The sequence below is a fragment of the Grus americana genome, chromosome 1, assembly GCF_028858705.1.
Source record: "Grus americana isolate bGruAme1 chromosome 1, bGruAme1.mat, whole genome shotgun sequence".
NCBI lineage: Eukaryota > Metazoa > Chordata > Aves > Gruiformes > Gruidae > Grus > Grus americana.
In genome coordinates, this window is record NC_072852.1 from 93,210,655 (window position 1) to 93,234,544 (window position 23,890).

Genomic DNA, 23,890 nt, shown 5'->3' on the forward strand with positions numbered 1-23,890 from the left:
CGCCCGCGTCCGGCCTCCGTCGTGCCCTGCGCAGCACCGCCCCCACGCGGGGAAGATGGCGGCGGCCGAGGCGGCGTGGAATAGGCTGGACGTGCCGTGGCCCGCGAGCAGCGCGACGGTGGCCCTGGCGGCCGAACACCCTGCAGGTCCCCGGCGCGGACGCCGCGCCGTGCGGCCGGGCTGGGCTGAGGGCCTGAGGAGGGCTGGGGGGCGTTTTAAGGCGCTCCCGGGCGCCGTGCGGGGCGCTGGCGTTTGCGGCGGTTGCTCAGTCGGTGCTCGCCAGCCGTGAGAGGGGGGACCGTTGGGGGACGCGTGGGGCGGCGACGGGCGCTGAGGCGGTGTGTCCCGCCCGCAGGGAAGTGGCTGCCGGTGCTGCGGCGGCGGTGCGACACCGCCGGCAAGCGGCTGTCGGGAACAGGCCTGGCCGTCGAGGGACGCGTCCTGCGGGCCGTGCTCTACGTCTACCACAGCAGGCTGCTCCGGCACCGGCCCTACCTGGCCCTGCAGCAGGTGAGGAGCAGCCCCGGCTGGTTGGCAGGTACCCGGCAGCTGGGCTCTGCACCCCGGCCCCAGTCACCAGTCCCGGAAGGGCATCTGGGTGCCTGGGGCATCGTGCGAAAAGTATTTTGGAGCAGATGCGTTTTTGTTGTCTTTAAAGCTCCTCACAGTTCAGTTGAGTGGGTTTCCTGGCTCTGAGCAGCCAGTGCAATTTCTGCTTTCCAGCCCTGTGGAACCAATGCTTGGTCTCGTATGCTAAAACCTGAAGTAGGTACAATTACAGACCTTTCAATATGTAGTAATACAGGGATTTGATTTTCAATTAATTGTAATAATGGGAGAGGGGAAGAATAACCTTAGACTACTTGATTAGGCACTTTTTGTTTTAAGGTGAAAAGTGACCTCCTTACCAATTTTCCAGTAAAGGGATTGTCAGAATCTTCAAATCACTGTTTTGAAATAGAACAGGAATCGTTCTTACCTTCTTGATTTGTTTATGCATTTTTGTTCTTGAAAGGAAAGCCAATACCAAAAGCCATTGTATATTGCAGGAGAAGCCATGCAGCACTGATTACCAGTGGCCTACTCCGGCCTTTTACTTAATTCCATATTGATGGTAGTGTGATAAAAGGTTCTTTTTCATCGTACCACAGATATGGGAACATACCAGAACATTCCATCTTGCAAACCTGCCATTTGTGCTCATAAGGGGAAGGTGTCACTTACAATAGTGACAGTCCTGAGACCAAGGCAGTGCTGTCTCTCAAAATACCAGTCACGGGAGTTTTCGTTTTTCTAGGTAGAGCAATGCTTGAAACGCGTGTGGAAAATGAACTTGGTGGGCTGCATTGAAATTCTGGCAGGACTGATTCCCAAGTAAGTGTCATGATTCCATATGTTATACAGGATATATGCATTCGTCTGCAGAGCTAAAGGGGGGAATGCTAGATCATAACCATCTCCTCATCCTTGTATCAACACAGGAAAAACACATCCCAAGCCCACGCAGAATGCTTAGTTCCCAGCCAGCCTATACTGGAAACAGTGGCTCTGAAGGTATTGGGAGGTTGCAAGCTCATACTACGTCTACTGGACTGTTGCTGTAAAGCTTTTCTGTATCCTTTTTTCACCATGAAAACATTCTTGCAGTTCACCAGCAGTACCTCATGAGACAGACCAAAGGTAGGTCTGCTGTAGGCCCTGTATTGCTGACGGACTCAACTGTGCAATTCATATGTGCAACTTGACGTTTCTTTGATAGCCAAACATCTTATTTTCAAGTCATTATGTAGGAACCTCAGGCTGTTGGCCAGCTGCTCTTCTGGCCTTGAGCAACCCAAAGTTTGGATACTCATCTCCCAAATTATCCAGGATATTGCCTTGTGAATTGCCTCTAGTTGGTATGTTCAGCAAGTCTCATTACATGCTGTTTATTTTTCATCCTTAACTGTATAATCTTTAGCTTGTCCATTAAACATCTCTGCTCGGAAGAATTCATACTTTTGAACACTGTGGCTTCAGGGTTGTTGAGCCGGCTATGGTTTGTGTATTAAAAAGTCTGTCTTGTTTGTTGTCTGTTTGACATGTCTGTCAGGGAGAAGGGCTTCTAATTAGGCCTTGCTGCTGAGTGAGCTTTATTCAACTGGGAGAAGGAGGAGGAGGGGACTGCCTCCATCCTTTTGGACTTGATTCTAGCACCTGAAGAGTTGTGTAAGTGGAGAGGGACTTCTTACATGCTGTCTTGGAAGGCTTTGTTCTTGGTTCATAGCAGACTTTATGTAGCACTAATAAAATCACAGGGTTAATGCCAGCCTGCCACAAACACTAACATCTGGTGCTCTTTGCAGCAATCAGTAAGTCCTGCCTCATGCTGAAATGGAAAGGCTGGGATAATTCTATAATACTGCTGAGTTTTCCAGGGAAATCGTTGTTCTAGTCTCTCTCAGTGTGGCAGAGCAACACCAAGAAAGTAACTGCTGTCTGTAGCTGAAGGAATAACAGCATTGTGTAGAACTCAGTAAAACATTCTTTGGCACAAGGAATATGCCTCCCCAGTAAACGCAGAGCAGGTGATTGTACGGCATCAGTGCTGGCACCGTTGTCCTGAGTTGTTACAGGTTGCTTTTGGGGGAAGACTTCAAATGATTTGGATGTCACCTGAGAACCTGGTGATTCCCAGGTGTGGCACTCAGCAAAGCTCTAGGGAAGCGTAGCGGCTCCTGATCAGGGATTTACAAGTCAAGTTGCTCCTACATTCTGATCTTGAACAGTTCCTTAAAGTTCAGACTAATATTAAGGAAAGCGTGGTGACGGAGTGTAAAAAGATAAGCTTGTAATGAGGGGGAATAGGGAAAGGGCAGCTTGGAATCTGTTCCATCAGCTCTTACACTTGAGCTGAAGGTAGTTGTTCAGTGAGCGCAAGGTTTTGCTAAAGGAGACTCCATACCTTTCTGTCTTCTCTCTTCAGGATTCAGTACAGGTGTGTATTGCGGAGCCTCATGTCCTTGTATGGCACGTTGTTGACATCACTTCATCTGGTATCCAAGACCCAACAGATGCCTTATATCAAGGGGTTTACCTTCCCTTCTGATATCAGTAACTTCCTTGGAGTTAACATTTCTTCTGAGGTGAAAAAGCAAAAGGCTAGAATGCTTACAACAAAAAAACCTACCAGCTGGCTGAAGAAGTTCTTCCCAACAATGCCAGAGGCAGCGTCAGAGCCTGGGAAAAAGAGAAATCTTGCGACCTGCTTGAATGCTGTGAAAAACTGTAGCATCCCGTGCCCCATGGACATTGGAGAGCCAGTTCTGGTGACCAGAGCCAGCAGAGGTAAAGCCTTGTGCCACAGTGCTACTGGTTTCTGACATCTGAGACTGCAACTCCTGTCCAACAGAGCCGAGCACTTCTACTGTCCACAGAGTGCAGTTCTAGTACAAACTCTCCTGTCTTTGCAAGAGGAGAAGAATGCTGCATGTACCCTTGCCTTCATAAAGCTGTGGATATTGTCAGTATTGTGAGGTTTTTTTGTTTGCTTGTTTTAAACATGATACAGTCTGGAGAGAAGCAGGTAATGAATGTGGTTTATAGGTCCTGTAGTTACTCATATTTTGCTGCTTCTGCATAGATGGGGCCCAAGGATAGTGAAGGAAGCTAAGAGCACTGTCTGCAGTCCATACAAGAGTAGATAAGGCTGTAAGTACAGGGTGCAGGTATCCTGTGCTTGCTGCTTCTGGGTTGTGCCCAACTCTTCCCTTGCAGTCAGGGCTATGGCCAGTTACTGCAGGCATCTCCAGGTGTTGTCGTGAAGCTTTTACCCATTAAGTTTTCTCTGCATCCTCTTCATCCCTTGCCAGCTGCCATGTGAGATGAGTGTAGTCCCCTTGAGTTTGCCTGGAAATGTTGAGTGCAGGTGTGAGCCTGCTGAGACAGCAGGAGATCTGAGAGCTCGGCAGGGCAAAGCATTGTGGTGTCTCTGTGCAAAGACTTAAAACTGTCTTTACGGGAACTCCTCTCTCTTTGTAGGGAAGCGCCAGGGGTTTGATGTGAAGAGCTTACGTAGACCATCCAGACTTCCAACACAAGAGGTTCGTATGCTACTGTTTTACACATAATTTTTTTTTTAACTTTAAAGACCCTAATACTCACAACATGATGTTCCTAATTGAAAATGTCCCCTTTTCCGGCCTTATTTTTGCTTGTCTAACAATCCAAGTTAGTGTGGAAGCTTTGCACTGAAAATCACTACTAATTTCAGCTTAGGAATTTGAGCATTTGTTGGTATGTCAAGTGAAATGACCAGAGAGCAAGTCAGTAGTAGACAGGAATACAAATTCTAATTATCTGCCTCCTCTTTTTGTATTCCACAAAGCAAGACTGCTCTACCACTTTCTCCTTAGGAAATAAAGAATTTTCTCTCAAAACCCTCAATGCTCTGCTCCTCTCCAGCAGAGAGGATCAGGCATGTCATGTTTTTAAGACTAATTCTGTTATTCATTGTTTCAGGGTATAAGCATTGCATCGACACCTTTTAAAGCCAAGTCGGCATCACTCTTCTCTCGTATAGCAAAATTGCAGCATACTGGATCTCTTGTACAGATGGTCCAAACAGCTATGTCATTTGGGGAACTGTCGGAGGCACTCAGAAAAGCTATTCTGTGGTGCAAAGGCAACAAGTTCAAACCAGAAGCTTATTTTCTGCGTAACAAGTTGTTGAAAAGCAACCGGTTGCACCACGTGGAGGCTCAAGGATGCAGGTAACTTTGCATGGGTGTGGGGTTTCTGGATCTGACACTTTAATATCATGTATTTTGCTACAGTGTAGAGAAACGCAGTTGTCTAACCCATTCTTTTAAAACTCAAACAGGATCACTAGTTCAGGTTACTGGACGTTCTGACATGAACATTCTGTTTAGCTTTAGTCATTTGTGAAAGGATTTAAAAGGCTAACAAATGCACAAATACTTAAGAGGGAGGGAGGGAGGATGAAAATGCAACTTAAATCGTGTGCATGTTTAATGGTAATGATTATATGATGCAAGGGATGTCATCTTTCTTCAGAATGCCCTGGCTCCTATTGCATGAGGTGCTGTTCTGTCTCCTTGGTATGACAAGGAAAATGGTAGAGGCGGCTAATAACCCAATCTCTCCAAACCCCAAATGAACTAACACTTCAGCAGCTGATAAAGTTATGTTTTGTGCACCTTCCTCCCCTTAAGCTTGAAGAAAAAACTCTGCTGTGTCAAAACATCTGTCTGTAAATACCTCCTGTACGGGTTGCAAAACGCACGCTGGCCAAAGCAGTACCTCGGGGCGCAGTTCTGTCGAAGGAGGATCAGATCATCCGCGCGCTTGAAGAGAACTCTGAAGACTGTTCGGCAAAAACCTTCTGAGCTTTCTGGGGCCTGTGAGAACAGCGCTTCGCTCATCCTCCCAGCTTACCGGCACGGGCCTCTGAGTTGGGAAGGATGTTCCAATGCTGATGCAGGCTGTGTCCAGCTAAGCACAGCAGGGACCCCTCAGCAGCTGCTGCTGGAAGGAAACCCTGGCCCTGCATGGAAAGAAGCTACTGAGAATGTGGATATTGATTCTATTTTTGCAGCAATGGGTGTCTGACCCTGGACTTGCAAGGAGGGAAGGGGTCAAGTCGTTCCAATTTTGGGGCTTTTTTAAATCCTCAGAACCCTAATGGTGTCTTGGTCACTCACACCTTGAATTCTGTTAAGAAAGCAGCAACTATTTTATTATGTTTCTGTAAACCAGCTTTTTTTTTTTTTTAATGGAAGGGTGTTCCAAACAGTTGAATAGTCTTCATCCTTTTACTTAGCCTTGTCCAGGAACAGTGATTTTGAGTTACCCTTACTCAGTGTCCCTTCTTTATTGCTTGACCACATGTGAAGTGCTGCTGTCAAACCCACAGTGCAAACAGTTACCACCCATGGCAGAAGGCTGCAGCTGATCACTTACTGCTGCTGAGGACAAAAGCCTTGCCACCGCTTTTCCAAGGAAGCAGTCTTACACCCTTCCTTCTGTGCTGCTTGTATAAGAGACAGCCTTGACTTGCAGTATTATCACTGTTCAGCATCTGTTATCCTCGGCCTGAAATGAGGACTTGACTTAACTGAACCTACTGCCTCTGAGCTGCTCCACAAATAGGGGAAAGCACAGCTGTGGCCTGCAGCAGTAAACTCCTGACCGGTGAACATATTTCTCACTGTCCTGAGATCTTTTTAATGGAAGTGCAATTTCTGCCTGCTTGGCAATGCAAGGCCCAGCTACTTCAACATGTATTAATGAAATAATGTTAGAACAAGCCAATGGGGTTAGTGCTTTCTGCCAGGTTCTTGCTTGTGCCCAAGTCCCAAGATCAGGATCACCAGGAAATACTAAGAAAAAACTGTCTCGAAATGAAAAACAGGAATTGCTTTAATGTACCACACCTGCATAGCAGGAGTAAGGAAAGGCTGTAAGTACAAGTAAATCTGGAATAGGTTAACTTCATTTTCTTAGGCTTAATAGTGGTAAAAACCAAAAGAGCTGTGCTCGTTGGGACCAAAGAAAAAATAACCTTCCTAGCCCATTAAGTGCTAAAAGCCCTGTATTATGCATCTTGTGTGAATTGATCAATGTTAGTTGTGAGGAGTGGGCACAAGCTTAAAATGTTTTATTCAAAGAGCATATACAGAGCAAAGAGCAGAACTTCTATAGCAGTTTGGCATTGAAGCCTTTCTTCTGTTAACCAAGATCCATTTTCTAGGTTTCCTGTAACAGGAATACCTAGTGATAACTGAAATATTTGTAGGGAATTATTAGCCCTCTAAATATCTGATTCAACATAGTCCTCCTTCAAACAGACTTCCTGCCATTACAAGAATCTTTAGAACTCTTCTCTCACTTCATTAAAATGGTATAAAAGTACCTAAGTATACCACATACAATCAGATAACATTCAGCTGCTTGAATATTTTTCAGAAAAGGCTGGGAGCGAGGGCAGACATCCCAGCAGTGATCTCCATCCCGAATAACCCCTCCAAACACCACACGATATCCCTTTTTGGGCAGCAAGTGCCCAAGTAATGCATGCCCAGTGCAGCCCACGCACAGGATCAAGATCCGTAGTTTGCTTCATCAAAGGCCTTTCTGGCTCGTTTCAGTTCTTCATTCATAGTTAGGAGGTCTTTAACTCTGGCAAACTTCCGGGGGTCTTTGCGGATTAGAAAGACAATGTCCTCAACTTGTACACGACCCTGCCGCCCAATTGACATGGCCTTGTGTGTCTGTTGGAGGAAAAGAGGAAAGTTGGGGAGGGTTCTTTTGCCCCTTGATTTCTTGTAAGCTCTCAATTCCACTTTATTTCCTGTCATTTTATAATCAAAAAGTAAGAAATTGCAGGATCTGGGCACCACCATGCTAGTCACAAGAGAACTTCCCAGTAAACCATGGACTCACTGTCACTCTGTTGTCCCCAGCTGCCTGTCACACATAGCACTACATACACATAACAGTAATGGCATCAGAACTAAAGCCAGGTTACATGTAGGACACCCAGCCTGCAAAGTAGTTGAACAGCATCAGGCAGAACTCAGAAGCAATGTGAAGTACCCATATCACAGGACAGTTTAGGGCATTTCAGTGAGGGAAGGCAAGGCCAACCTTTTAAAAGAAAGGGGATCCACAAATAGTAGGAATAACTTTTTTCAAAAAACAAACAACTTTCAAACAGTATCCAAATGTCTGGAAGAGTGAAGGCTTCAGGCCCGGGAAGCTTGCATTTCTTTTGTAGCGCAGAACTACCTTCCTATCCATGAAAATACACTGGGACTACGCAAAATGTCAAGAAACTTGAAAAGCTGAGCCTTGTCTTCTGTCAGCTGCACATACAGTGATGCCACAGCAAACCCCCAAGTCAGCCATGTATTCCGCCCCCACCAATACTAATCTACCTGCTACCTAAGGACTTCAGATGTTCTTCTAAGTCTACATGGAGCAAGATGTATGAATTTTGCGTTAATCATGGAAGAACAAAGTCCAAGTTTAGCTTTCTCCTACTAGCATCAGAGTTTTGGGCCTGGAATAATGCAGTATTTGAGTCAGAGGCAATAACCTTCAGAAGACTTACAAAGTCTTAGTGAAGATGTTTTGACCATGCTGTTTAGAGTAAACTTACCATTTCTGTGATAAACTCTATTACCAGGTCCTCAAGAATGTCCACTGATTCTGTGTAAGGGTTCTGGTCATCCCCAAATCCATACATCATGCATCTTACTGCAGAAAGAAACACTCAGCGTGAGGGTCCTTTCATCCATTCAGTGCTGCCAGCAGTGCGCATCTAGTTACAGCTTACCGTCCTACGCATCATGCACCAGGACAGCATGCTTGTCTGTGGGGCAGGACAATTCTTGAGCAAACATACAGGAAATAAGCAGGTAGAGAGAGGCCAACAAAAGCCTAGTGCTGTATATACAGTAAAACACATCTGATGACAGATTAAATATGCATTTAGCCTACCAAATGCTGACTGACATTGTGACTGACTTTTGGCAGTTAGGTTCAGAGGATACATTAGCAGTATTTTTTTGGAGTCTGCACAACAGCTTTCTGCACTTTCAGCCAGGGCACAGAACGAAAGCCGTTGGTGTTGAGTTTTGGAACTCCACAGCTGCCTCCTCAGAGTTTCATCGTCCTTAAAAGCCGCAGGGAGCCCTGTGGCGATTGACCTGCCAGCGCTGGGCAGGGGTTTCTGGCCCGGCTCGACTCACGTTCTTTGGAGAACAGCCTCTTCCTCTTGCCTTGCCCGCCGTCCAGGCCCCCGCCGGCTTCTTCCGCATCTTCTTCAAACTAGACGGGCACAGCGGAGGAGAGGCCGCCATCAGCGCCCAGGGCGGCGGGGGGACCCCTTCCCTTCCCGCTACCCTCCCTCCCCAACCCCGGCTAGGGGCGAGGCCTGGGCCACCAGCCGCCCCCGTTCCCGCAGCACCCTAAGGCTGCCCGGCTGCGGTTGGGATGCGGCCGGAGCATTCCATCCAGCGCTCCGGACCGCCACTTACCGGCACGTCCTCCTCTTCATCAGCCATAGCGATCAGGACCCGGCGAGCGCTTCCGGGCGGGGCGGAGGAGCTTCCGCTTCCTCCGCCCCGCCCCCCGCGGAGGCCGCCATGTTGTGGTACGGTGGAGGGCGGGGGCTGGGGTGGTTTGCTCCGATTTTGCTCCGCCTGCGCTCCCCGGCAGCTTTTCGGTGCCAGTTCCGCTCCCGCGGCCCTCCTCACTTCACTGGGCCTGTTGCCCCAGCTCGGCGCTCCCACAGAGACCGGCGGCGGTTGCGCAGCTGAGGCGCTGCGGTCCTGTGTTACCGCTCGCTCTCCTCTGGAGACCTGTCCCTGCACAGTGCAGCCGGCTGTTTCCTCACACCGTCCCTACACACCTGGGGGAAGTTTCTAAATTCCGCCTTTGTAGCCTGTCCCTGTTTCCACCTGCTATGTGCTGCCTTTTTATGTTGGAGTTCCCGTTGTGGGTTCCCAGTTCAGCCAAACTGATCTCCTAATATGCCTGCTTGTCTTCCTGAGTGTGGGGATGGTCCTTCTTGTGCTTGGAGGTCTCGTCAAAGACCCGCCAGCTTTCCTGAGCTCCCATTACACATCAGAGCTGCCTTCCATGGGATCCCATGTAGTCGGTTAGTGAGCAACAGGCACAGCGCTGTGTCACCCCTGGCTGGCCCATCCAGTACCTGTATCAGGAAGCTGTTCCTGACACCCCATGGAAATCTTGGCTGCTTGTGTCTTGTGTTGCCCTTCCAGCAGTTGTCAGGGAGGCTCAACTCACCCATGAGAAGCAGAATCTGTTGATACAGAGACTTCTGGAGTTGCTTGAAGAGGGGAGAAGTGTTCATCCACTTATCTTACCCGGTTGGGTGGTCAGTAACACACTCCCACCACGCTGTCACCCTTACTGGCCTCTCCTCTCATCCCAAAGCTTGTGAAGAAGCTCATTTATCCTTGCAACAGATAATTATGGAACAGCTAATGTGAGAGTAGCCTCCTCTTTGCCTTTGGTTGGCAGCTGGGTTATGACTTGAAGCTGAATTCCTGTGCACTTGTATTATGTTGAGTACAAATCTGTGTATTCTGCAGATATGGAAAACAGTGGATGTGCTGTATTGAAGCTCAAAACTAATTTCAATTTCTGACTTTGATTTTAGGAAAAATAGTGCTAGGGCATTGCACAAAAGTCAGCGGGCTTTTTTTTTTTTTTTCCTGGTACTGAGAAGTTGAAAGATTGCAGGTTGCTTCATGACAGGATTTTATGGAAAAAGGATCTCAAATGAACCGTGGAATTTCCCTTTCAGGTCATCTGTGACTTGGGAAAGAACACACAAACTTTTGCTGATGCCTGGATCTGGTCAGGCAAAACTGAAGATGAAACTTAACAATATAAGGTAAGATGCTGGTGCAGTTACAGTACAGTTCCTCGTCCTGTCAGGAGAAGGCTTTGTGGAAGTAAATGTCCCTCTACTTTGTGTGAATTCTAAGTACTTAGGACTTCATTAGCTCTTAAGACCATTAAAAAAAAAGTTAAAACTTGTGCTTTTTCTTCCTTTACTGATGGCATTGGTACATGTTCTTACAACATGCTAAGGTTTAAAATATGGTCTAAGTAAATATAGGTAGAAAGGGAGAAGAGGACAGCTTGTTTCATTGCTTGCATGTGGAACTGATTTGGCTTAGCCAAAACAAAAGATCAGGCTTTATTCTTGTCTTTGTTTTTTTAGCACAATTTGGGGTAAGTTCCTCCTCCTTGCTTTACAAAGTGAGCATGGAACATGCATCCATGCTTGGCAGGTGGTTTGAATTTGAGCACTGTGAATGAAAAGCAGCTGCTTTCTAACACAGTAAATTATTTTAGATCAATAAACTCGAGATTATGCTTTTAATAATAAATAACATACAGGAAGGGGAATGGACTTAGGTTTTTTTCCAGTGAAGTAACTGATGGCTCTGAGAGCTGAAGTATGCTAAGGGCAAAGAGCTGGCGAGTGAATCTGTTCGCAGTTGTAAAGAAATGGAATTAGATGCTCTTGCTGTCCTTGATGGTGAGGGTAGAAATAACACAAAAAGAAAATACGTTCTTCAAGAGCTCTGGAATTAAGGGAACAGGAATGGTTGTGTAGCCTTTTCAGGGAAGTTTCTCCTTTTCCTGGTTCTCAGTACTTCACAGATTGAAGCACAATTGACTATGACCAAACAACTTGGAGACAGAAGGTAATCCCCGCAAGCATGGCAGTTTCCCATGGCCGCAACTTTGAAACTAAGTTTAATTCAGAGCATGGAGTTCACTCTTTCACCAAAAGCAAGACTTAAGTCAATGCGAGTGTGTTGTGTAACTTCTGTGTATGCTGCTCATTTCCTGCTGTAACAGCGTTCAGTGTAGGAGTCTGCATTGGTATCTAAAGGTCCTCACTGGCAGTCCCTCACTGTCAGGGCCAAATACAACTCAGAACGATTTCCCCTAAGACAAAGAACAAGTACAATGAGACTCATAAATCCTTTTTCCTTTCTATATAACACTTGGCTCCTGTTAACAGATAAATAATCTTGTCCTTTTTTTTTTAATTTTGTGAGGTACGTTTCATGCTATTAGCATAAACTAGATAAAAAAATCAGAGGAGGGGCAGACAAAGGAAATGGATGCAGATCACTTGCTTAAGTAATGCTCTTTTCAGCTAGATTATAAAAGAATGGCCTATGCACCATGTCATTTAACTTGTATTTGTGCTTAAGTTTCCACCTGGAGCTGCAAGGAGAACGGTGGCTCTTTGTAATGCAACAGCTAAGGCTTGGACAGCATTTATCCTCGTCAGCTTAGACACCTGTTAGTGTTTCTTAAAGAAACTTTAACATTGAAATGTTTTATACTGTAAAAAAAAAATTCTTGTTATTTTTATTGCATTATTTTTAATTTGCTTAATGTACTCTTAATATTGTTGGTGAAGTTCTTACACCTACTCATTTAGAGTACTAAGTTTAGAACAAATGTCCTAGTTATGCCTTGGAAGTCATGTTGGTGAGGGAATAAAATATTTTTTTATTAGAATGGTCTTTAAAAATTGTCCAAGACTAATCCTTTATCCCAAATGTTGTAAATACTTTGGCCACCTGAACCCTGGCTGTTATGAGCCAAAGCTGTCAGCAGTACCTTCTGACAGCGTGCAAACTGTCATTGTGCTTGGCTTATTTACAGATCTACCTGCCAACTCTTCCCCAAGGTTTGCAAGGAGTTGGCATTATTCCTTATTTTTTTCCATCATCAGTTTCTAAAATTTCTGAAATGTCTCTTGTAATTGGGGGCTGAGTACCAGGTTTCCTATGCCTGTTTTTTTGGAAGAAAAAGAATCCCTAATACTTCTGAATTGTACAATTGCTTACATCCTTCATAAATTGTTGTGAGTGGTTCAGCTAGTTTTACTGATGCTTGAGAAATACAAGTTTCTTTGTGTCTTTGTTGGGTTTTGCCTTAAGAAAAAATTTTGTCTTAAGAATTTTTTCTTTATGAAGAAAAATCCATTATGTCTCCAGTAGGAGGCTCACTCCCCTAGTGTAATAAATGCTTTGTCAAGTCAAGTTTGAACACAGGTTTTTCTCTAGGAAGCTGAAGAGGAAGAAGTGCAGCTGAGGTGCAGACACTGGAGAAACAAAAACGTACTGGAGAGTAGAGTCAGAGAGAGTCCTGATGAAGGACTGAAGGACGCCAAGGAATGCATTCAAAAGAAGTGAGTGCAGTGCCTTTTGGTGTCTGAGCCTAAGCAGCCTTCCCTGAGGGAGCTCGCGGCTGGTGCCATCTCAAGACACCACATTCTGCACTGGCATCAGGGGTGAGGGCAGCAGTCCAGCAGTGCTGTATTCATCACACAAGAATCAGCGGGGAATAACTTCTTGGGGAACAGCATTAGCAAGAGTGCTAAGATTTATTCCCTGTCCCCCACTCCCCCTTACTACTTATTGGCATAATATCTTCTCCATCATTCTCAGCATTTTTCAAATAAAATACTGGTTTAAGTAGCTACGTCTGTGCAAGTGGTAGATTTATTGTCTTGTATAAACTTTGTAAGTGTGCCACAAGGTGCACGAATGCTACTGCGGATTATTAGAATACAAAAATGTGAACTACCTTCCCTGAAAAAATCTGCTGTATATTTAACTAAACAGTTGATGGCTGCTCAATAATTACCTTATTGAGCAAAACAGTTTTCTGTGCTTATATAAGAGATGCTTAAAAGCAGACTAGTTATACCTGAAGTAGTTAGAGATCGTATTTAACAAGTGCTTGGACAGTGTTAAATTAGTGTTACAATAAATCTGCACACACATACTTAATGCTGTGGCTAATTCTTAGGAGCAGATCAAATTGCAGTTACCAAACCCAGTATTAAAATCATGTGTGCAGATAAAGAAGGGATGCTTACTTTACTTTTTATTGCTAATGCTTTTAGATACCAACTGGCTGTAAGTGCATCAGATGAGAATTAAAGGAACTTACAGGACTGGCTACAGCATATTGTGGAGAGGCTGGCTTCTCATATAGAGGGCTGTAAAGTCACACCTCTTATTTATAAACTAGTCATTTTTATTTTGGGATGTAAGGTAAGATCGGTTTGTCTTGTCTTAGTTCTGTTCCTTTCCTCATTGCATGCCCAGTTTGTAGTATGGGACAAAAGCCACAACTTATTCCTTCCTCACATGCCCCTTCTGTAAATGGGTTCTGGTCTTACTCTGTTTCCAAAACACTTAAGCAGGAGAGTGGCGTAAGCAGCTCTATATCTCCTTGGGTTTGTCCTTGCTTGCACAAAAAAAGCTACAGTGTCTCTGTAAAATACAGTACCATGTTATAGCTGGGATAAGCAGGTACTAAAGTAACCTCAAGCATGAGTAGGACTAGCCAACAATACAGACTGGAAACATTAGCTACTGCTAAAAATCTGTTTCCTCTCTTGCCAGAAACTCTGATAGCTGAGGTAGCAGTATCTTGCTTCTCGTGGGCAGCCACCCCACTTAATGCAAAATGAATCGTCTGTATTCAACCCTTGGCATGTTCTGTTTGGCATCCAAAATTTGTTTCATACTATATCAAAGAACTACTACTACATCCTAGTTCTGAGCACAGTAGGAAAACAATGCTGAGCCCAAGGAAGAAGACTTTAGACAACAGTGAAAGAAGGCAACGCAGAAACAACCTTCAAAGTGACAGTAAACGAGAGCTCTGCCTTAGTGCATGTTGCCTTTCTGTGTAAATGCCTCGGAGAGGCTAAATCTGAAATGTCTTAACTGCTAAAAAAAGCCTCTGCTTTTTAAAATTACCCAAGAAACCTGTTTAGATTACTTCATTAATAGAATTATTGACATAGTATCTGGTCAAGGTCCCTACTAAAATGCTTTCTATGCTATAGTGGCTCTAGTGGACTGTTGAAAGAGTAAGGTCAAAACGCTGGCTTTGTAGTGCCAGGGTTATGGTGACAGGCTAGACCAGACGCAGTAGAGGAGGAAGAAGGAGAAAGTACTGCTGAAAGACCGGAGAGGCTGCACAAGGTGAAATCCTTTTCCATAGGAGCCTGTACTCAATATCATTTCTGTAAATGCAGGTGCAGAAGAGGCAAAGCTTTACAAGGTAACGTTGGATGCCTGCAGTGTGGTGTACACACTGCAAATGATGTCAGACATCAAAAGCATTTAAAACTGAAGTGATCTTTACTACTTCAGTATGCTGCCAGGCCCACCACTGATCAATGAGTGGGGAAAAGAAAGGGAGAGCTTGTGCGTCCCAGGTCTGAGCAAGTGCAGTTCCTCATTTGGCAACGCAGCACGTTCCTTAAGAACTTGGCAAGGGAGCCTGCTAGTGCGTCAGACGCCTGTTCACCCAAAGCATGCTCCCATGAAGGCACTTAAAGTTTTAATGTTTAAGTGAAGGAGAGGATTTGATTTTATTTACTATCTTACCTGTCACAGGGGCACTGATTCTTGCATGTAACAAACTGGTGTTTTCTCCTGCAGATGGCTGAGCAAAATACAAGAGTTATTCCAGTATTTAAAGCATTTGTGAATGAAGATCTTTCGGCCAACGCAGCAGAAAACCTAGATATGGCCAGAGGTAAAGCTGGTTCTTCAGAACAAAACTGTACCTACCGTTTCTAGTACAGCTGTAAGAAAATGTATGGCCTAGCTCCACCTGTCTTCCGCTAAGGACACCTCAAGGCAACTGTACACACACAGGAGGATCACAGGGTCCAGTTCACAGTCTGCTGCCATTTCAAAGCAGTTTTTATACAAATGGATTTACCAGACATCCTTTATGTATTTGCGTGATTAATAAAAGACTTTGTAGCACTAGAAGGGGTTTTGTTCTGAAGAGGGACTAAAACCTGAACTGCATTTTTTTTACATATACAGGCTTATTTTCAGAGGCTCTTCAGTCAAGGCTGAGGCCTTGAAAATGACAGCCTTGACAGGATCGATGCTTTTGGAAGATCCTGGTTTTAAGATACTAAGAAAAGGTTATTCCTGAAGTGTTCACTTTGCACCTGTTCCAGCTGTCTATATACTACTGCACTTCCCCCTAGGATCAAGCATCCCATTGGCTGGTTTGCCTTGGAGCATTTTGGGCTTAGAGGTAAAACATTAGAGAATTACAGGTTTGATCTCTGCTAAGATGTGGAAACTAGAGATCCACATCTTTCTACTGCATTCCTCACACACCCCCACTTCTTACACGTATGCTGAAAACAGACCTCGCCTCATGTCTAGTCTGAGAGTTACAAGAAATTCAATAATGAAAGAAAACACTTGAAATACCACCTTCTTGCCCTCAGAGTGGTTCACAAGAGGACTGCCCTTTCTTGAGGTTTAAACACTTAATGTAAGTAACTTTGACAACCGCACACCCTCGTTTGGCAATGTTAAGACATGACAAGACCAAGTGCCAGGGTTTGACATAGGCGCTTAATAGCTTTGGTCTAAATTCTCCCATACAACTGGTGCTGTTGACAGCAGTCCTTTTGTCCGATTGTGTACCTTGGAACTGGACAGCTTCGGGTGCCCTTAGCCAGGTACAGCTGCTTGTGGGACTCAGTTCCGCGAGCCGCTACAGTGCCCCTAAGGAGTACAGAGCATCGGTATTGTGCTTCAGCCACCAGGGTGGAACAGATGCAGATAGTGGACAATGCGTCTCATCTCTGGCAGTTCTTCCGAGTGCAGCTGTAGAGCTTATGCTGGACTTAAACCACAAGGTAGATGCAGCACTGACGGCTGATAAAGTGCAGAAGAAGAGCTCCCCTAGTTGTCAGTCTTTTATTCCACTCTGTTTCAAGCCAACAGTGATCAAAAAGTAGACCCCATTAAAGTTGTGTCCTTTCCTTCATCCACCTGGATCAGGGACACCTCAGTGTATGCAAGCGAGGCATGCTATCACACCACACCTATTGAACGCACAATGCAGGAGAGTTAGAAAAGTAAAATATACAAGTCCTAAACACACCTTCCCAGACAGCGTGCTGGCTGTTTCCACTCTAAATCGCCTTAGAGCAGGCAGGTTGCAGAGGTGCCAGTTTTTGGGCCCTGCTACATAAGCTGAGAGAAGTAAACCTCTGTGTATTATTCAACTGGGCAAGTACAGTTTGCTTAACATCAGAGCTACAGTTTTTCTTAACTAACTGCTTTTTTATTAATGAGATCACCAGACTATCTCTAGTATCCTAAATATATTGGAGCTTAGGCATGCTGTGGTAGCTTTTTGAACACTTAACTGGAGGGAGAGGAAATGCTGTATTAAAATTTAGCTTCTCTTTGGAGGTTCTCTGCTTTTTATTCCTTAGCACAATCATGTAGGTTTTACAAAACAGTTTTAAAATAATCTGGATTCATTCATAGTGCAATCTTCCTGAATGGATGATGTTATTAAACAAAAAGTTTAGCCTTACAAACATTAATTTATCCAAAAATGTATACAAGTTTATCCAAAAATAAATTCTAGTACCTCGGGTTATTTACAACCAAAACCCAGACCTCTAGTTTTGGTACCTTTTGTTCTGGATAAGCCAAGCAGATCAGGAGCTGGTCTTTTCAGCTGGCCTCTACAGCAGGCAGGTTTCCAGTAACGTGGGCTACGAAACACCTTAGCAAGTGAACCCCCGAAAACTCCAAAGAACTGTGGAAACAAAGGCGTCGATGTTCAGCACCAGATGCTGCCGTGTCTTGGAGCAAGACAAGCAAACTCAGCCAGTGGCTGTATTAAATTACATCTCCGGCAGTGCAGTACAACCTTGTTAAGAGGAAGCACTTCAGCTACGTAATCAAACCATTACAGCTCGCTACTGTTAACACAACTCCACATAGAAGAGCGTGCAGCATAGGGACTGCTGCCTCTCTCGGAGAGCAGCCAAAGGAAGAGCAGCCTTGAAAACTGAACTCGGCTCCCTTGCAGAGGAGGGGGAAGAAGGGAAGGGGCGTTTCCACACCAGCAGCCCACCCGCTGTCCTTGGGGCACAGAGAAGTGCCACCCACTGCTAGAGCAGACGGACAGATTTCAGGTGGTTTGCCCCACTGCAAGTCATCACCTGAAAGGAAAAGGCAGCAACAGAGAAGAGCTTTACCTGACCAGGAATAGCTGAGGAAAGCATCCCTGAGTTTTCTCCTTTACAAACTCCTGGATCTCCAGCACGTTCTTTAACAACAGTCCCCTGGAAGCTCGGTCAATTTTTGTTAACACCATCTGCATGGATCCAGAAAAGCAGGATTAAAAAAGGAAAAGAAGATTATTTTGCTGCTAGCCTGGAACATCTGTAAGAGTCCTAGACCATCTTGCAAGGCAGGCTGAAAGCTCTGGGTCATATCTAGGGGGAAAATGGTGTAATACAGTTCTCCAAAGCACTTCTATAGCGTGAATAAGGAGTGGACCTTTTCAAGCTCCTCAAGCTGAGCACTGAAAAAAAAGTGTCTTTAATAAATCAAGCAAAAAATCCCTTAAATCCCACTTGGCCCCCTCAACACATTTTAGGCCTATTTATTTAACAATAAAAGGGGGGGGGTACTACTTAGGTAGGACAACTTCCATAAGCTTGGGTAGAGGGTACACACCTTTATAGATTATCTGTAACTTATAACCACACAAGAATGAAGCACTACCTACCACATAAGGAATCCCAAACTCTTCTAGCATCTCTACTGCAATGTGATCTGTTTTCTGGAGTCCTACTACACCATCAACTAATAGAAAAGTCCTCTTCAAGCTGCCAGAAATACAAACAACAGTAATCACCACCATTATTTCATCATCACGGGATCTGGGGATAGGAGGAGCCAAGAAAAGCCATGCATGGGAGCTGAGGGTCAGCATGGAGCAGCACACGTCTATCTTTTCTGCTGTTTTCATCTGTCTAAGCATGAATGAGTAATACCACAGAGGTTCCCAGGGAAACGACATCGGAACTAATCAATGTTACCACTGGAAGTAGCTACTCCTCCTGCATTTTTACACCTAATTACATGACACTATATATAGGTGTCTGGCTTTCGCTGCTCTGTGGAGGTACAGTTAAGTCCCTTACTTGTGCCGTTCCTGCAGATAGGCCTCCACCATCTCCACAAAGTCTTGCGGGGCACGGTAACCGTATCCTGGCATATCCACCAGAGTAAAGTACTTCCCTACTTTGAAGAAATTCATCTTCTTGGTGTGGCCCTGGGGAGAGGATTTAGGTAAGATGAAGGAAGGGGGTCGTTTTAAAAAGGTGCTTTAAGCAGTGAACTAGGAGAGGTCCCACAAGACGTGTGTACCATACCTGCCCCTCCCTGAGAAGGTTGCAAAAACGCTACCGTTGCTTTAAGCCGCCTAGTCTCCTACGCTTGTAGCAATCCTATGCAGCTCTATCCTTAAGAGAGACCAAAAATACCTTCATGGGTCTGTGCTTGGTTCTTCCCAAAGGGATTTATGGCACATCTGCGCAGCTTGTACAACTCTTCTGTGAGGCACGTGTGCCAGCCCTGGCTGAAGAGCGAAGCGAAGCTCTTTCCACCTCTTCCTTTGCTAGAGCAAGGCCTGCACCAGCCTGAGCTGGCGGCCACCACGGCTGACATGCTGCTCTCCTGCTGCTTCAAGTTACCCAAGAGCTTGTTTCCCCCCGCCCCGCTCAGCCCTATCCTCTGGGCTGGCACCAGCTTCTGACCAAGAGGAGGGAAGGTAAAAACGTCACTTACAGGAGTTTTTGACACTCTGACCTCCACTTCTGGAGATAGTGAAAACAAGGCCCGGATTAAAGATGATTTCCCCACATTGCTTCGGCCGATGAAGCACACCTGAAGTAGGAAAAGCAGAGAGAGTATTAAGTATTTCTACACCTGTCCATCTCCCCTCATCTCACGTGTCTGGGCAGGGGTACCCCCTCCTGCTGCAGTCAGTCCTGGCCATTTGTCAGCCTTTGCTACCAACGCCTGGGGACAGCGATGTCCTGTGCCACGGAGCGCTGTGCCGGCCACATCACATTGCCGAGTTGTACAACACGGGGGCAACAACAAATGAATGATTTAAAAAAAACCAGTAATAAATGCACCACGCATTGTGCAGCGCTCAGACACTGCCGCCCCCAGAGCCACACGAATACCGCCAACACCGGTTCATCTCCAGCAGCTCAGGCCAGCCCGGGGGCACGGCGGGGGCTCCAGCTGAAGTCACGGAGGGCCCCGCTGCCGGGCGGGGAGGGGACGCGCGGGGGCCGGGCTCGCCCTGACCTCGGGTAAGGCCGGCGGCGGGGCATGGTCCATGCGGACGGCGGAGCTCACGTAGTCGATGGCATGGTCGCGGCTGGACCTGAAGAGCGCCTCGGCGCGCTGCAGAGCGGCCAGGCCGGGCTGGAAGAGGCGGAACCGCGCCGTGTCGACGCCGGGAGCCAGGTAGCGCTCCAGCCTCTGCAGCGGGAACACGACGCCGGTGCGACGGCTCCGCTCCAGCCGCAGCACCTGGGACAGGGCGGCCAGCGGCGACGGGGAGCGTCGCGCCGCACCACCGGCCCCCGGCAGCAGCATCCCGACGGGTGGCGGCGCAAGCCCGGCCCGGCCCCGGAAGGCGGCGAGCGCAGGGCGGAGCGGAGCCCGGCGGAGCGGGAACGGGCGGAGCGGGGCCCGGCGCTGCGCCCCCGGCTGCCCCCGCGTGGCCAGGGTTTGTCACGGTCCGGTGCTGCGTGTGGCCGGTGCCCTGGCCGTAAAGCCGTCCGTCTTCATCGGACACGAAGAGAGCGGGACGCTTTCCCTAGCCACGGCTTTTTATCTTTTGTTCTTGCTGATCTTGTGTTTATAGACTAGAACCAAACCCATGAACGTTGCTGAGCTGCTAAGGGCGCTGTATGCCCAAGTTTGGCCACGAAACGGGGCAAAGCAACAACGTCCTTCCGCGTGCTCAGTCTCTCTACTGTAATAATCAGTTTTCCAAGAGCTATTCTGATCTTCGACCTTACACCCAGGCAAGAAATCTAGGGGAAAATAGCCTGTATTCTACCTTAGTCCCATAAATTAAGTCCTCTTAAAGTCTGGTTTGTTTTGCAGCAAGACAGAGCTCAAATGCACGTAGCTCAGGACAGACCACAATCACTGGCTGCTAGGTGCACGCTTAGAAGAATGCTCCCAAATAAATCTATGACCATTGTTTGGTTCCAAACCAGTTTGAAACCTACAGAGCAAGCCTCTCTCCTATCACCCCCAGTGGTGCAAATAACCATAGGTAAATGCAGAGGAAAAAAACAGAAGAATAAAAATTTCAGGAATTCTTTCAGGAACACTGCTGGGTTTTTTTTGTGGTAACACAGCAACCTAATTTAATTGAAATCCGTGTTGAAACTGGGATAGAGTGCTGGTGCACAGTGTACCCTAATGCCAACAAGCTATGAAGGGGCAGAACCCATCTGTATTTCTGGAGTGACGGGGGCATCCCAACAGCTGACTGCACTGGAGGCACTGCTATGCTCCAACTGAAAAAGGGATATCGGCAGCACCTGAAGGGGTTCGAGCTGCTTTGGAAGTGATTGGTGCTGAAGCACAGCTCCTCCTGGCACCCCAACTGCCGGTGCTGGCCTGGAGGTTCAAAGGGAGGGTCCCCTCTACGCACCATGCAACTGATGCTATGTAGAGTAAGTGGGTCGCAGTGATCACACAGTGGGCTCCAATAGGAAACCCCAATTGCCCAGGAATTCTGGAATTGATCACAGACTGGCCAGAAGGCACAGATTTCAGAATATCGCCAGAGGAGGAGGTGACACGTGCTGAAGGGGCCCTGCTGCATAATAAACTGCCAGACAATGAGAAGCCATATGCCCCGTTCACTGACGGGTCCTGTCGCATCGTGGGAAAGCATCAGAGGTGGAAGGCTGCCCTATGGAGTCCTGCATGACAAGTCGCAGAAGCTGCTGAAGGAGGAGGTGAATCGAGCCAGTCTGCAGAGGTGAAAGCCATCCAGCTTTAGACATTGCTGAACGAGAAAAGCGGCCGATGCTCTGTCTCTGGACTGACAGAGATGGACGGTGGCCAATGTCCTGTGGGGTGGTTACAGCAATGGCAGCAGAGCAACTGGCAGCGCAGAGGCAAACCCATCTGGGCTGCCCCAGTGTGGCAAGATACTGCTGCCCGGCTAGAGAAGCTGGTTGTAAAAGGACATCATGTAGGTGCCCTCATACCCAAGAGTTGGGCTGCTGAGGAACATCAAAGCAACCATCAGGTGGATCAGGCTGCTAAGGTTGAAGTGGCTCAGGTAGATCTGGACTGGCAACATAAGGGTGATTTATTTATAGCTGACTGGGCCCATGACACCTCAGGCCATCAGGGAAGAGATGCAACATATCGATGGGCTCGTGATCAAGGGGTGGACTCGACCATGGACGCTATCACACAGGTAATCCATGAATGTGAAACATGTGCTGTGATCAAGCAAGCCAAGCGGTTAAAGCCTCTGTGGTATGGAGGATGGTGGCTGAAATATCAATATGAGGAGGCCTGGCAGATTGATTATATCACACTCCACAAACCCGCCAAGGCAAGTATCATGTGCTTAGAATGGTGGAAGTAACCACTGGCTGGAAACATACCCCATGACCCATGCCACTGCCCAGAACACTATCCTGGGTCTTGAAAAGCAATTCTTATGGACTATTAAAGACTACAGTGAGAGCATGGGGTGGTGAGACCCTCAAACACTGGGGCACACATTTAGCAAAGGCCACCTGGTTAGTCAACACCAGTGGATCTATATCAATCAAGCTGGCCCTGCCCAAACAAAACTTCCACATACTGTAGAAGGGGGTAAAGTCCCCGTAGTGCACATGAAGAATGTGTTGGGGAGGCCAGTCTGGGTTACTCTTGTCTTGGGCAAAGGCAAACCCATCTGTGGGATTGCTTTTGCTCAAGGACCTGGGTGCACTTGGTGGGTGATGCAGAAGGATGCAGAATTCCAATATGTACCACAAGGGGATTTGATTTTGGGTGAGAATAGCCAGTTATTTGAATTGTATTATGTTAATTGCAATATAATACTGTATATCATCACTACTATAGTTGCTATATGCCATATCAGTGGTATTAAATTAAACAAATCACTCAGATTAATGAAGGATGAATTTTGATGAAACCAAGCAAAGTGCAGCAATGACAGAACCAGACAAGTACAGTGGTGATGGAACCAGAAGTGGCTTCAGCATGCAACAACCTCTGCTGCCCTGAAGGACTACTGACAGATGGAGCCCAAAGTCATGGACTAGAGGAACACAATGGAATTTTTGTGGACATTTATGAACATTATACAGACATTGCACAGGGGTGGTCCATTGACTAAGGGAACGATATCTGTGTGTATATATCACAAGACAGGAAAGGTGGTGATCGTTAATTGGGATGTATTGGAAAGTGTGGGACCTGGGTATGACATAGGTGATATAGAATAAGGGGGGGGATACTGTCCTGGTTTTGGCAGGGATAGAGTTAATTTTCTTCCTAGCAGCTGGTACAGCACTGTATTTTGGATTTAGGATTAGAATAATATTGATAACACACTGATAGCGTAGTTGTTGCCAAGCAGTCAAGGACTTTTCAGCTTCTCATACTGCCCTGCCAATGAGAAGGTGAGGGGTGCACAAGAAGCTGTGAGGGGACACAGCCAGGACAGCTGACCCAAACTGGCCAAAGGGATATTCCATACCATGTGATGTCATGCTCAGTATATAACTGGGGGAGTTGGCTTGGAGGCAGGCGGCTCAGGAACTAGCTGAGCATTGGCTCCAGGTGGTAAGCAATTGTACTTGTTTTGTATATTCTATTATTATTATTATTACCTTCCTTTTCTGTCCTATTAAACTGTCTTTGTCTCAACCCACCTTTTTCTTTCTGATTCTCTCCCCCATCCCACTTTTGGGGGGGTAGGCAGTGAGCAAACAGCTGTGTGGTTGTTTTAGCTGCCTGCTGGGTTAAACTATGACAATCTAGTAACAGAAAAACCATACCAGCCAAAGATTATGCTTGTAACCACTCCAGCAGGCAGATTTCCATATGCCAAACTGTGACATGCAAAACAGAGCAAGTGGTCTTAGGTATTTTTGCCTCAGCATCCCACACAGCTCACTGCTGCTGGCAGCAGACTTGCCTGCTTGAAATTGCTCTACAGTAGTTACCCTTACCAGGCACACGTTATCCAGCACCATACTCCCAGAACAGCCAGCCAGAGACAGGATGGAAGGCAGCAGAGAAACCCACTGGCCCGTTTAACTGCAGGTGGGATGATGTGAACAGAGGTGCCCAGTTCACAGGCTAGCCCTAGCCACTAATTAAGTCTCCTTTTTAACGTGACAGTACCTTCATAGGCAACAGGAACAAATTAAAATGGCATA

General features: G+C 46.5%; 3 protein-coding genes across 8 annotated transcripts; 1 reads left to right on the plus strand and 2 right to left on the minus strand.

Moving 5' to 3' along the window:
* The first annotated feature begins 33 nt into the window (after positions 1-33).
* On the plus strand, positions 34-17,036 carry NEPRO (nucleolus and neural progenitor protein). Of its 5 annotated transcripts, XR_008575669.1 has the most exons (11): positions 34-146; positions 356-510; positions 1,298-1,374; positions 1,482-1,613; positions 1,961-2,038; positions 2,966-3,327; positions 4,021-4,082; positions 4,501-4,751; positions 10,337-10,426; positions 12,633-12,757; positions 13,478-13,614. XR_008575669.1 is itself a non-coding variant. In XM_054814750.1 (10 exons), the coding sequence occupies exons 1-10, from the start codon at positions 56-58 to the stop codon at positions 15,079-15,081; spliced, it is 1,347 nt and encodes a 448-aa protein (XP_054670725.1). In that variant the 5' UTR covers positions 34-55; the 3' UTR covers positions 15,082-17,036. The 5 variants fall into 5 exon arrangements, 4 of the variants coding, with proteins under 4 accessions (XP_054670725.1, XP_054670734.1, XP_054670744.1 ...); XM_054814750.1 differs by lacking the exons at positions 12,633-12,757; positions 13,478-13,614 and adding an exon at positions 15,033-17,036; XM_054814759.1 differs by lacking the exon at positions 12,633-12,757 and having other exon boundaries at positions 13,478-13,605.
* TAF13 (TATA-box binding protein associated factor 13) lies at positions 6,397-9,157 on the minus strand. The gene is made up of 4 exons (XM_054814908.1): positions 9,042-9,157; positions 8,754-8,832; positions 8,162-8,259; positions 6,397-7,271 (listed from the first exon to the last, which is right to left on the minus strand). The coding sequence occupies exons 1-4, from the start codon at positions 9,066-9,068 to the stop codon at positions 7,101-7,103; spliced, it is 375 nt and encodes a 124-aa protein (XP_054670883.1). The 5' UTR covers positions 9,069-9,157; the 3' UTR covers positions 6,397-7,100.
* Positions 13,052-20,108, minus strand: GTPBP8 (GTP binding protein 8 (putative)). 2 transcript variants are annotated; one of them, XM_054814894.1, is made up of 7 exons: positions 19,809-20,108; positions 19,227-19,325; positions 18,581-18,711; positions 18,163-18,262; positions 17,627-17,745; positions 17,055-17,181; positions 13,052-16,453 (listed from the first exon to the last, which is right to left on the minus strand). In XM_054814894.1, the coding sequence occupies exons 1-6, from the start codon at positions 20,049-20,051 to the stop codon at positions 17,097-17,099; spliced, it is 777 nt and encodes a 258-aa protein (XP_054670869.1). In that variant the 5' UTR covers positions 20,052-20,108; the 3' UTR covers positions 13,052-16,453; positions 17,055-17,096. The 2 variants fall into 2 exon arrangements, with proteins under 2 accessions (XP_054670869.1, XP_054670861.1); XM_054814886.1 differs by having other exon boundaries at positions 19,758-20,103.
* Positions 20,109-23,890: the final 3,782 nt, after the last annotated feature.